At 43.5% G+C, this 12,937-nt stretch overlaps 1 protein-coding gene across 1 annotated transcript in view; it reads left to right on the top strand.

The window, feature by feature from the left end:
- Positions 1-1,565: 1,565 nt before the first annotated feature.
- LOC124660930 (15-cis-phytoene desaturase, chloroplastic/chromoplastic-like) overlaps positions 1,566-12,937 on the top strand; it is a 20,489-nt gene continuing 9,117 nt past the window's right edge. The window contains exons 1-2 of the mRNA XM_047198783.1: positions 1,566-1,603; positions 1,635-1,677. Coding sequence (XP_047054739.1) covers positions 1,566-1,603; positions 1,635-1,677 — 81 coding nt within the window. The remainder of the gene's footprint in view (positions 1,604-1,634; positions 1,678-12,937) is intronic.

Genomic DNA, 12,937 nt, shown 5'->3' with positions numbered 1-12,937 from the left:
TGGTTGATTTTTGTATCAATCCTCGGTGATGCGTGAGTTCTAAACCATACTTTTGGAACCTTTTTTATAATAAATGGCCGTGTGCATCATCATGATGCAGAAGCCGGGACAAATCCCCATTTCGAAAAAAAAATTTACACCCAGCCTCTGCAACAACGCAGTACCCTAATGGTAATACCCCTAATGGTAATACGAATAGACACAGCCAAAAAAGGAAAAAAGAAAACTAAGAAATAAAAGTCCCGCTACGGTACTCTAGTCATTGCCACAACAGTACAACCCCCACCAAGGCAACACCTGAAATCCAGTCTCCCCACAAGCGACGCCTTCAAGAAGGAAACAGTGCACAAGCGCCGTCGTCGCCCGATCAAAAGATCTTAGGTTTTCACCCTGGAGATAGTCCCCGCTCTCAAAACAATGCCTTCAACAAGACTATTGCCAGGCACAACCAATTAAGGCCAGACCTTGGATTTTCACCCTGAAAGGTAAGATGCTGAAATTCACCTGTGCTGCTGCCCCCACTTGCATACTGTTGTTACGAGACCCAAAATACCAAGCAAATCCCTCAACAGCACCATGACTCGATCCTCCGCTGCTAGTCCTCCAATTCGGCCTTCAAGAACTTCTCCGTCTCTGATACGCCATGGACTAGAATGTCATCTGCTGGCAACACAGGACAGAGCTTCGCGTCGCTCCCTCCAAAACCAAACGGTCGGAACAAAAGCATGGGTGCACACGACCGAATACCTCCCAAACCAGCAAACTCCAGGAACGAGCACTGTTACATTTGCCAGCGGAGCCTTCTGGAACTCAACATCCAGCCAAATCCAGACAGACATGCATAGGTAGATCTTCGTCTTGGCGCGAGAGAGACCCTAGGACCACCACCTTTATTCATGCTGCATGAGCAGCCCCCACGCCACCCGCCGGAAACCTGCGGCCGCCGCACCAAATCCTACCAACAGCCCGGAGGGCAAGGCCGGCAGGGGAGGGAGACGTCAGCGCAGGGTCGATCCCCAACGGAACCGGCCCAACATGCAGCGGAGATCGAGCACGAGGGGCGGCCTGCGAGACACCCAGATCAAGATCTAGGGTATCCGCAACCACCAACCGCCGGCCCTTCACCTTCACTGCAGCCATGGCGCCCACGAAGAAGACCTCCGCCACCACCCCGACCAGGGTCGCCGCCCTGGGAACTGCACGAAGAAAGATCTACTAGCCTGTTATTCAGTTGATATCTTCAAGCTTCTTGTACCGGAACAGTGGAGAGAGATCTCTTATTTCAAGAGGCTGTAAGTTGGTGGGAGTTCCTGTCATCAATGTTCATATATGGTGAGTTGATTGAAACTATTGGTTCTAAGTCAAGACAACTTTGTGTTTTTCGGTTCGACTTATATGGTCCTGCCTCATGTGTTATTTCAGGTTTGACAGAAAACTGAAAAACACATACGACCACCTTCTTTTCAGCATTCCTTTCTTCGTACTCATCTTCCTGTTAGCACCTAGTGCATTTTGTGTCTTGTATTCAAATTGAGCGTCTCCAATCTTACCCCTACATGCTTTGAATGTGTTTTTGTTTGATACCAAATACCAGATGTCCCTTGTGTTGATCTTGTTCACTTCTGTTTCAGGAGTCCACTTTTAAGCGTCTATGCAGACATGTCAGTAGCGTGCAAGGTACTAACTCAAGGTGTTATTAATAAGAGTTCTTTTGTGGTACCCTCAAATAAATTATAGCCATCAATTGCCGTCGATCCAATGGCCTAAATAGATTCATACCACAGTCCAAAATTGGAGAGGTATGTTACATACCTCTGGGAAATTTCGCACTTCCGAAAGAAAAAAAAAGTAAACGGGCCCAGTCCAATAGACAGGCCCAGCTCAATAGACTTTCCAGAGGTCCAGCCCCAAGCGATGTCAGCCTGAGCTCCTCCTTCCGTGAGTTAGTCGCCGCCGCTCTCTCTTTCTCTATTCCCCAACTCCGGCGCCGCCGGCTGGTCGCCCCATCCAGAAAGCGTAAAGTCGTGATGTAGATTGACCCCCTCCGCCGTCATCTTCCCCAATACTATCTCGGCGGCGGCGGCCTTGGGCCTTCCTCCGCGTGGATCGAAGATCGATGGCGCCATCCTCGCCGCTCGCCTAGGCGGTCAAGCCCAGCATGCGGTTCCCGGAGCGGTGCCTAGACGTCGTAGTGGCGCGCCGCTCGTGTCGATTCGGCGGTGGTGCAGACGGTGGTAGGATGCCGACGAAATGGTCCTTCGAGGTCAAATGGACGGAGTCGATGGGAGGCGTCTCCGGCGCGTGTTTCGTGGTCGCCGGAGCGTCCCCTTCTCCTCTGATTGCTAGCTGCAGGTGCGTTTGATTCTCGCTTCATGTATTTTTTTGCGATCAAAACATGTCTAGCAGTTCTATGTTTCTACCGGTTATTAGACACAACCGTAGGCGTTATGATCCACTCCAGAAATTGTTGAAGTACCTTGGATATTCCACAAACATTTTAAGTGCGTCTTCATGTTTACACTAATTAAACAAGGATTGGAGTTTAGAGATGATGTTTAGATAATAAGAGCCATATACCTCCACCTACAACAGCAAGGTCTTTCTAGAGGGAGATGAACAGGACCACCTCTAGGAGTAGCAGATGAACTTCACGTTGCCTAATATTTTCTCTTGTATTTGATTCGGTTGACAAACCGGCCAGTCGAGTGGATTAAGAATTTCATATTAAGAGCTACTTTCAGTTAGCTCAAGTACAAAAATTCACGATTGGTACTTGTGGTTGGGTGTCTCCTCAAGATTGCTCGGCTAGTTATCCATGAATCCATGAAGATAATGAGCTTAACTAGCAAACCGTCAGAAAAATTGCTAGTAGTCAACGTGTGCTAGCGAAAATGCTAACCTGATCCTAGAAACATCGGGACATTTTTTTGTATACTGAGAAACTAGTAAAACACCAAGCAGATGCAGCAAAGAACCAGGGTACAAAAGTAATGTAAGCAATTCAACAGAACAAGAATAGCTCTAGGCTTGCGCATCTTTACAAACGAGGTCCACTTCTGCTGCACCCTGTCCGTGACAGACCTGGTGCTGGCGGCGCCCTCCTGAACGGCCTGTAAATAGCCGCTTAGAACTATTTAGTTATTCTTCAGCTCCACAAGTGCAAGCGTGTCAAACGCAATTTCGAGTAGACTTTGTGTCAGTTAATTATTTTGCTTCATACCTGCTGTTTTATCTTTCATGTATATTCAGTGAAAGTTCATTTTTCCTGACATAATCATGTACTACAGGTTGATTATGTGTGTACGCCGGAGGAAGTGCAGCAGCATTTTCAAGCTTACGGAACTGTCAGAGTGACGAGCTTGATTGACAAGTTTGGACAACCAAAAAGCTTTGCTTACGTGGAATTTCTTGAACTAGACGCAGTTCAGGAGGCTCTTAATTTGAATGAATCTGGACTACATGGTCGTCAGATCAAGGTTAGAATTATTCATCGAGTCTCGAGTTTCCAGTACCTTTTTGAACAATGTCTTGCTCTTAAATTAAACTTAACCTTCACTCGGCTCAACAGGTTTCACCAAAGAGGAACAATGTCCCTGGGATGAAGCAGCGTCCACCACGCGGAGCATTTAATCCGTACATTGGATACCTTTGGATCATATGGGTTACCGTATTTCCCACCATACGGTGGTTATGGGTGAGTTTTGCAGCCTTTGTATAACGTAGATGTCCAATTGTATGTTCCTTGTAACTCTCATCTTCTTTGTGCCCTTTCAGGAGAGTTCCCAGAGTCCGTCAGCCAACCCGCTAGAGGCCTTAGTACCGAAGTAGGACGTTTCATGAAGCATTATGCCAACCATAGTTGATGTGCGGAATAATTAGTTTACATGTTTGTCTATTTTATATGAGGCTTGGTAGGAGTTGGATATATTTAGAACTATAAACATTTGCTGGGTTAATGTGCAAGATCGGATGATTCAAACTCTGCTTGCATTTTCCCGTTGCTAGCATGTGATGTGAACTTTCATAATTTCATTTCTTTGACCTGGATGTTGAATACAGGGAATACTATTGTTCAGTTTGTTAAAATATTGAAAGTCTGAAACCACTCTATTCTGAAACCACTCTTGAGATACTGAGTTGTAGTATTCCAAGTTTTCTCCTGCCAGCTCTATTCTGAATTTACTTGTTAAACTGGGTTTGATTGCTGAAGATTTGGAAAACAACGTAATTGTTCTGATACAAACAAGATTAGCAATGTTACACTGGAGCTGACGCAAGGTTTAACAGGCTCGTGGATTCAAGTTAGAGAGCCCCACACATGGAGCAACACAGTGAGTAAACACTTGCATCAGATAATTAAGTGCAGCGGTGCTTCAGGGTTTGCACTTGAGCCCCGTCTCAATCTAGCATCGGACAAATTAATAAACAGTACAAACAAAAAAAAAGGTGGGAGGAACCGCTAAGCATTTTGTTTAGAAGCACAAAAGTGAGCATGAATACAAGATTCAAATCGGGTGATCTATGTGCGCTGGAAAGTTGTTCAAGCTGAGCTAAGGCTCTTTCTCCTTAACATCAATCGTTCAACTAAATTATTCGACAACAATTGATACACGGTTTCGTTCCAAAGACCAGCCATCAAAGTATTCACTCTGCTCCATTCTTCTCGCCTTTTGACTGCCATGCCCGTGAAGCCATAGAGAACAATAGCCGTGTTAGGTAGGGGCATGCAAAACCAGGAAAACGATAGATCAGACTAAGCTTACCACGGCTTGGAGATGATCAATTTAAAGTAACACCTTCATGTTGACAGTCAAAGGCAGGTTTGACCTCTTCAGCTGGTAAAATGGGTGTCTAGTACGTAAGGATATAACCGAAAACAACAGACAAATTTAGCAGTCTCCAATATCAAAAAATAATAGCCAGACAAGGGAATGCAAAGCAGCTGAGGATGAACATAACACATTATCTGGTTGAGGAAGTAAATAACTACTATACTATTTGGGAACACACATCTTTTTTCTCACAATTTTGAATTTTTTTTTGGATTACCAGCGTGCTGACACGTATGCTAATATGTGGTTCATTCCTGCAGTGATTTTTTGGTGTGCAGTTTGGGTGCCGTTTTGAAATTTTAGAAGCCCTTTCTTGTATTGTGTGATGTTTATGTTTGTTGTCGTCTGGGTGGATGTATCTATTTTTGGTGGGCCTGAATTCTTGGGCTTTGCGTACGACCGTGCGGTCAAAGCGGCGCACGTTCCCCATCTTCTTTCTCATCGTGCACCTCCATCCTCTCCCAGACCGGTGCCCTCCCTCCCTCCATGACCACAGCGGCGCCTACCGATGCATCCATCGATGTGACTGCTATTTTTCTCCCGATGCAGTTGGCACGGAGGATCTCGGCATAAGTTTCTCCTTTTCGAGGCAGATGGTGGCACGAAAGATTTCAGCGCGCCCTCCTCACTCCTGAGACGTTGCCGGAGCCTACGCGGCCGTCCTTGTGGTAAGATCACTTGGCCATGTTTCTCTTTCTGTCTTTTCTCTATAGACATGCCTACATCAAGCGTCTGGTGGCAGCGGGTCGGACCACGGGCGGCTGACGGTGGAGGCAGGCAGGGCCTAGCTGCAGCAGTGGAGAAACCCTAGGCGGTTTGGATCTAGAGCAACCGAGCGGTGACAGCGGGATCAAGGGCCGGATGATGGGAATAAGTAAGCAGAGTCTGCAGACCACCGAACGCCGCGCCGTCGTCGCCTGCTACCTCCTTTGTCGCTCCCGGCATGGCCGGTTTATATTCAGGCTTCTACAGCTGGGTGACATCTCCGGTTGGAGCAATGGAAAACGGTGGACACTAGGTAAGTTGGGTTGTCTAATCCTCGCCTGATCTTCCTTTTGTTCTAAAAAGTGTGGAGCTCTCTATTTCGTTCCTTGGTTCATGGTGCCGTCAGAATTTTTTTCTTCTCTGTCGTTCTGGCACGTTTATGCTTCTGCGTGATTACTGTGGGCTGCCACTGCCATGGTCACCTACGGCAGGGTCAGCGTCTGTTTATTTGGTGCTGATCGTTCTGGTACAGGTGCATTTGATGTCCCGGCAATTGGCAGCGTCTGTTTATTTGATGATGATCGTTCTGGTACAGGCGCATATGATGTCCCGGCAATTGGCCTGCTATGGTGCGGCGTTTCTTCAGTCTGTTGTGGTCATGAAGGCAGATCAATTTTGAGATATTGGCAAGAATGATGTACATCCTCAGCAGATTATAAATATAACTGCTGCTGGCTATTTGGGAACGGGACGTTTCTGGCTGGTCAGCAAGAGGTATGTTATAATTTCAAATTACATAGACAGTGTATTTCTGGTTGCATAAAAGTAATTTTGGTGTCCTAGATGAAACCAGAAGTTGCCCTTAGCAATAATGATCTGAGCCTGAGGGGGAGTACATGCACATTTCATGATTTTATTTTTAGTTATCTATTTCTCAGTATGTGTATCTTTGACCTCTGTTGTTCGGATTGTGTTGGAAGAATGAGATTAATGAGCAACTACAAGGAAAAGTTAATCTGGAGGTAGGGATTAAATGATCAACCCATTTACCCATAAAGGATGTTGCTTAACCCCTGCAATGACATTTAGGAGATGGCAGGCGCAAGGATCGCTGGAGTTGAGGTTCATGAAATTGATGATAATGCCATCAATACCAACTGCAACCATCTGGCAGAAAATCAATGTAAAGCCCCCCTTTTATTTGTCAACTTGTTTTCTAGGATTTCGATATTACATTAAAACATTTTGTAGCTATTGCAGTTAAGGTTCTCAATTATCCTTTTGTCAACCAATATACTACATGTTGTCTGAATATTTCGAGTCAGCTTATATGAAATGATTCAAATTGTTCCACAAAGTTTGAGAAAACGTATGTCTTTGTATGTGAATGCGCATACGTACTTTATTTTTCTATAAATTTTAAACCCCAAGAATTGTTCCCAAATTACTGGTTGACTGATGGATATTTTCTGCATCCTTAATCCAATTTTTTTTTAAGGTGACCTTCCTTTAATAAAAACTTGTTTTCAGCATATTTTCCATTAATATTGAGCACACCAGAGCCATCACAAAAGAGGAGTAACCAGAGGTATGAATCCTAAAGTCAATTAGTATAAACTCTTTTCAGCATATTTGCAGGTTAATATTGAGCACCCAAATACAATTGTAGCTCAGAAGTATGCAAATAAACAGAAGTTGGAAAAACATAGAGCAGAAAAGGAATGCCAAATGCCACTCAAATTCCAGTGATCGACAGCATCATGGAGAGAAGATAGTCTGCCTGCTTAATGTTCGATCTTTCCAATTTCATCTGACTGGAAAATAACAATTGTGCTTGGCCAAAATATTCGCAGGAAATACAGAAGTAGAAAATCTTCAAGACTGAATCAAGGATCTTGTAGAGTTCGCAAATGGCACTTCTGAGACTTTGCACGATGATACTACTGCTCCTTTGGCCCACTCCAGGTCAAATGCCTTTATCAGAAGGAGGGAAAGTGTCAAGCAGAACGACTACTGTCCAGCCACTAAATCTCCGGAAGAGCAGGCGACGGAGATGAGATCTTCACTTGGAAGGCCATCGAATGTTCTTGCACTTTCTTGGGTGAGAACCTAGATTTATCATGTGAATTTTTCTCCGAAAGAGCAGGCGACAGAAACGACTGCTGCCACTCCGGAAGAGTAGTAACCACAACTCATGTTTGTTCATTGGTAATTTGGTATGTGCATTATGTACTTACCATTTATGCTATTTCACGTTTTTGCAAATAAGAGCTGAAGTGTTTCTTTTTCTGAAAGTTGGGTATGCAACGCTCTTATATTCCTGTCTAACACACTCAGGTTTCTCTGTACTTTGTTATTTACTCAATTTTTGAATGTGCCCAAGTTTCCATGTGTGATAACTCCTCTTATATTCATTTGTTTGCAAGCGTTGTATGCATTTCCAGTGGCTATGCATTAGATTTTTTTTGGGATGATATTTAATCACTATAACGGTTCGACTAAATTGTTCGATGTGAACGCACATTTTTATCTTTTCAAGTCTAGCTGAACACCGCCCCTGTAGTTTTTTTGTTTGTGTAGTTTCTAGGAATCTATGTCAGAAATCGTTGATTCATATCTTGAAACTGAGTTAAAGATAAGTTGGTACATTTGCAATAGTTAATTATTTGCAGTCACATTGTGATGAACTGATAAACTAGAACTGTGACCAACCTTACCAATGGTGCGCAATGGGTGCAATTTTCAATGTTTAAATTGGCTAATTGAGCAAAATGCCTTTTTTCTATGATCAACCAATGACTTTGATAATTTAAGAGAACTTGATGTGTAAGATTTTTAAAACTGTTCTTCACCATTGTTCTGTGTTCAAAATCTGTTGGTATAACCCATAAGGAACCTGCTGAACAGTCCTATCAGTTGTTGAATATTTCGTGATGTGCTTGCACTTTCTTGGGTGACAACCCAGATTTATGTTCTGAAACTGCAACACCGTTATGGTTACTACTGAGGTAGACACTTTCACGATTCCCGTTGTGATTGACGATGCTACTGGTGTGTATACTTATAAGTGGTGCCATAATTGTCTGCCCTCTAATGAGCGTTGCAGTAATATATTTCATTGCTGTCTCGATATCGTCCGGACATCCTGTGGTCTCACGAATAACATGCTCATAGGCTATCTAAATATTACCTATAAATGTCATCTAAATATCAGTCCATATGCATGGTGTGGTTTTGATCAGGTTAAAGTAACACTAGCTTTTTCTCAGGATTAAATCAGCATGATAGATTCCAGTAGTCGAAACATAGTCCAGTGATCCAATCCTTTCGATCTCGGACACAGCAGTAGAGAAACAGCAAATTAATAACCGGCGAACTTACATGCCAAATATTATTAGCCTGCAAGATCTTTGGAAAAAAATTACTGGTAGCTTGAAAGAAACTATAAACAATTTATGACGTTTACTTACTCCTAAAAAAGCATTTTCAGGTAAATTCAATAGGTGTTGTTCGGACCTTGATATTTCATTGGCCATATGTACGTATTCTTTAATGCCAATTGCAAATGGTCATTGATTCGTTACAAGTAAGAAATTTTACCGAGCTATAGCTTATAGGGAGATCTCAGTAGTCCAACGTCACACTATGCCAGCTTGCTAACTACGGTTTGGATTACTTTCTTTATACAAATCATGGGTATTAAAGATCTAACATTTCTTCGTTATTACAGTTTGCTGATGGTCCTGCATTGCTGGACATTTCTGGGTTGGTGCCTTCTTCTAATTTTGGTGCTTATGTGCCATCTGGGAACCTATGCTTTGTGCCAACGGATCTTGAGGAAAAACACTTAGTTCCTCATGTCTGTGCTACTGCAGTTTGTTGCTGAGCGGTCTTATAAATTTTGGAATGGATGCAACTTCAATTTAAATTTCTTTTTTATTGTGTGTTCATGACTGAAACTTCTGTTCAAGTTTTTAAAGATTTAATATAGTACAGTATATCGATAGGATATGTGCATATAGATATAGCTGATCTTTTTCAGATTTAAACTTTTCAATATAAAGTCCTGAGTTGTTGTGGTGAGTCTAGAGTTGATTGCCACTGCTTGCGCTTGCTGCTCCAATGTTTCCTCCGCGTGCGCGCATGATTTTGAGAGAGGTGATAGGTAGTCAAGACAACAGATAATAATATTAATAGGTGCATGTTCCTTCATTAATTATTTTGTGGAAAGAGCACTTGCTCAGAGGAAACATTTCCATGGGAACTTGATTACTAGCTAACTGAAATGAAATGATCTGGGTGAACTGCGGGGATGAACAAGAAAAACAAATATGGTGGACACCAGTGCTAGGCCTGGAGCCATGGTGGTTTTCAACGCTTGGCAATGGCAAGCTGGAGCATGTCCAGTCTTCTACATGACAAAACAGCACACTTCGTTGTGGAGGCGACATGCATATGTTGGCCTTAGACACCAGCTGACCAAATTCAAGAGCCTGGTATTTTTGTATACATTGTGGTGCTGTTTAGCAAGTAACCTATTTCTTTTATCATTTCTACATGCTTCTCAATTGTACTTGGGTCTATAGATCATGATATCAGTACAGGTTTCCACAGTATCACGTAACTATGATGGTGCTAAATCTCTCTTTTTTAAAATATGTAACCTGTGTCTTTCATCATTTTTACTCTATTCTTAACTGTACTCATGGGCATGTACATAAGATCAATTGGCCTGCGCTAATCTTTATCTTAGATTTAATATTCAATTCACACACATACTTCGGTGACTTTCTTCAAACCCTCATCAGAACAATTGTTCCTTTATACTATTTAAATATTTGTCATATGCCCAGATCAATTTTTTCTTTACTACTTTGATGTCCTTTCCCTGAAATTGTATATGTCAGAATTTTTCTTTACTGCATGCTTATTCAGTTCTTAGAATTCAACTACTTTTTCCATTTCACACACAATCTAAATGTTCATAGTATATCTGTTGTTTATGTACATGACAAGTGGCTATGAACTATTTAAAAAGGCTATGTGGTCGATTCCCCTTCTCAGTTTTAGGAATTGCCAATTAATACAATAATTCAATCTATTCCAGGGATATGACTATTCATTTGTCTACCGATGAAAAGATCATAGAGGCACCAGGAGCTGAGAAGGATTTTTTTTTGCATCAATGGGTGTGTTTATCGGTTCTCAATATGACACACTGGTCTATCTAAGAAGTGTTTATCACATTACTAAAGAAGAGCACGGAGCTCACCATCCTCTCCAACCATGAAGATGACGGCACGGTGCACTGAGAACTCAAAGACATGAGAACACCGACACGACCCACCATATCGTGCTACTTCTCTGTTTAGCTTTTCTCTCTAGATAAGTGTTGTCCTATATACTAAATAGAATTTCCTATCTGTGATATTTATGCAAGACAATTCCATGAACTACGATTTGCAAGTATATATTAATATGATGGGATAATTTATGTGTCATAAGTGGATTTTCCATGTTAAGTGTCAACACAACCACCAAATTGCTGCCTCACGGACGGCGTGCTTATGTACAGTACAATGCTCAATATACACTACCAGTTATTATTGCCAGATTTAATTTTTTCTATCTTTCTTATGCCTGCTTTTTTTGCGAGAAAGATCCAAATCTATTTCATGAGTTCACAAGAAGTACAGAGCACCTAAACATAATATAAATTACATTGAGATCCTTGGACCACCTAACAACCACTGTTGATCCGTTCCCTTACCAGAGCCAGCCTTTCGATGGTGATGACAGTCGGGAAGTCAGTCTTCATGCACGTGCCCCAAAGGACCAGCGCCTAGAGCCGAAGTCGCCACCATTGAACCCAATTGATCCGAAGCTTCTAACACCAAACCTCTAACACACGTAGACTGGACAAGATCCACCACTCCATGGAAGCGACGATCAGACAAATCCACGCCCTTCTCAACACCGCCGTCAAGATCGCCGCCGATGAGGAGGCGGGAAAACCTTATTCTTATCTCGCATAACGCCGCTATAGCTACCATAGCGACAATACACGTTGATCAAACTCTAACTTTAGGGACCTTCTATAGCGCCGAGCGCAGATCCGAGGTCCCCACCCCCAACCACCGCTGGAGCGGCTAGCAGAGAAGGCGGGCACCCGTCGGTTCTCAGTCGTACACGACAAGGACGAGGCAGATGGGTGGCAGCGGTTGCTAGATTTTTCACCCTAGCCGGCTCTCTCTTCTTTCACGGGAGGACAAGTCGTGTACCTGCTTTCTTATGCCGGCTTATTTACTTGATTCTTAGGGTCAAATTTATTAGTGTATGTTGTATCAAATTTCATTATCAACCAACTTGAAACCCATTGTTTAATTAAACAACAAAATATACGTTACTGTTGAAAATATAAGCAAATATCCATATGAAATAATCCGTACGAGTAATTGATAAATCATGACTATGAAAATAATAAGTAAACTAATCGTGCAGACTAGTAAGGTAGATGAACAGATCACATCTAAACAAGACAAACCGATCGCATCTACCACAAGAAGCTCTAACAGAAACTGAAAGAGAAACGACAAGATCACATACTTCACAGCAGCGTCGTTGTCGCCCATGTTGAGGTTGTCGAAGAAGTCGCTGAGGTCCGGGAAGAAGTTGTCGGTGTGGAGAAACTCGTCGTCCGAAGACGACGTCGTGCTGCCAGTAGTCGCGCCGGAGCGCTCCCCAAAAACCTGATTGACCCTCACCCGTACAGTGTTCGGGAGAGGCGGTGGTTCCGGAGGCCTCATCGTCCCGGCAGTCGGTGCACGCCGACGGACGGGATGAGGAAGACGAAGGCGGCGGCGCAATGAACTGGAAACAGGTAGTCGCATATGTGGCTCACCCAGGCTAGGGTTCTCGTCCGCGCTTATATAGTGCGATTCGGGAAGGTCGTGGGGCGCAGCCCACGTCCGAGTCGGCACAGCCACGATCCAGAAAAGCCGGAAGGCAAAACGGCTGAGTAACGCGTCCGTTAATGACTCAGAATTGATTACACAATTAATTTCCCAAACAGCAAAAAGATAAGCTCGGCTCGGCGAGATTCCCGCAACCCGCGGCGCGTCGTGACGTGTCGTGACGAGGCGAGGCGGGCGGCGGAGGAGGAGGAGTGCGCGAGGGCTCTCTCTCTTCTCACTCACTTACTAGGACTAGAACAACCCACCTTATATACCACTCCAACTCTCTCCCAACTAGCAATGTGGGACTAAACTTTAGCCCCCACTAGTGCTGCCACTGATTATTGGAATGGGCCATGTGAGTTTCAGAATTTGATAATGGGCCATGGGCCAAAGGCCAAATGCCCACAAATTCCAGCAATCCCCCACAAACTCTCATTGGCACAT

Source organism: Lolium rigidum, chromosome 1 (assembly GCF_022539505.1).
Source record: "Lolium rigidum isolate FL_2022 chromosome 1, APGP_CSIRO_Lrig_0.1, whole genome shotgun sequence".
NCBI classification, from domain to species: domain Eukaryota; kingdom Viridiplantae; phylum Streptophyta; class Magnoliopsida; order Poales; family Poaceae; genus Lolium; species Lolium rigidum.
The sequence above is the reverse complement of the archived record's forward strand: the minus strand, read 5'-3'. Positions and strand labels throughout refer to the sequence as shown.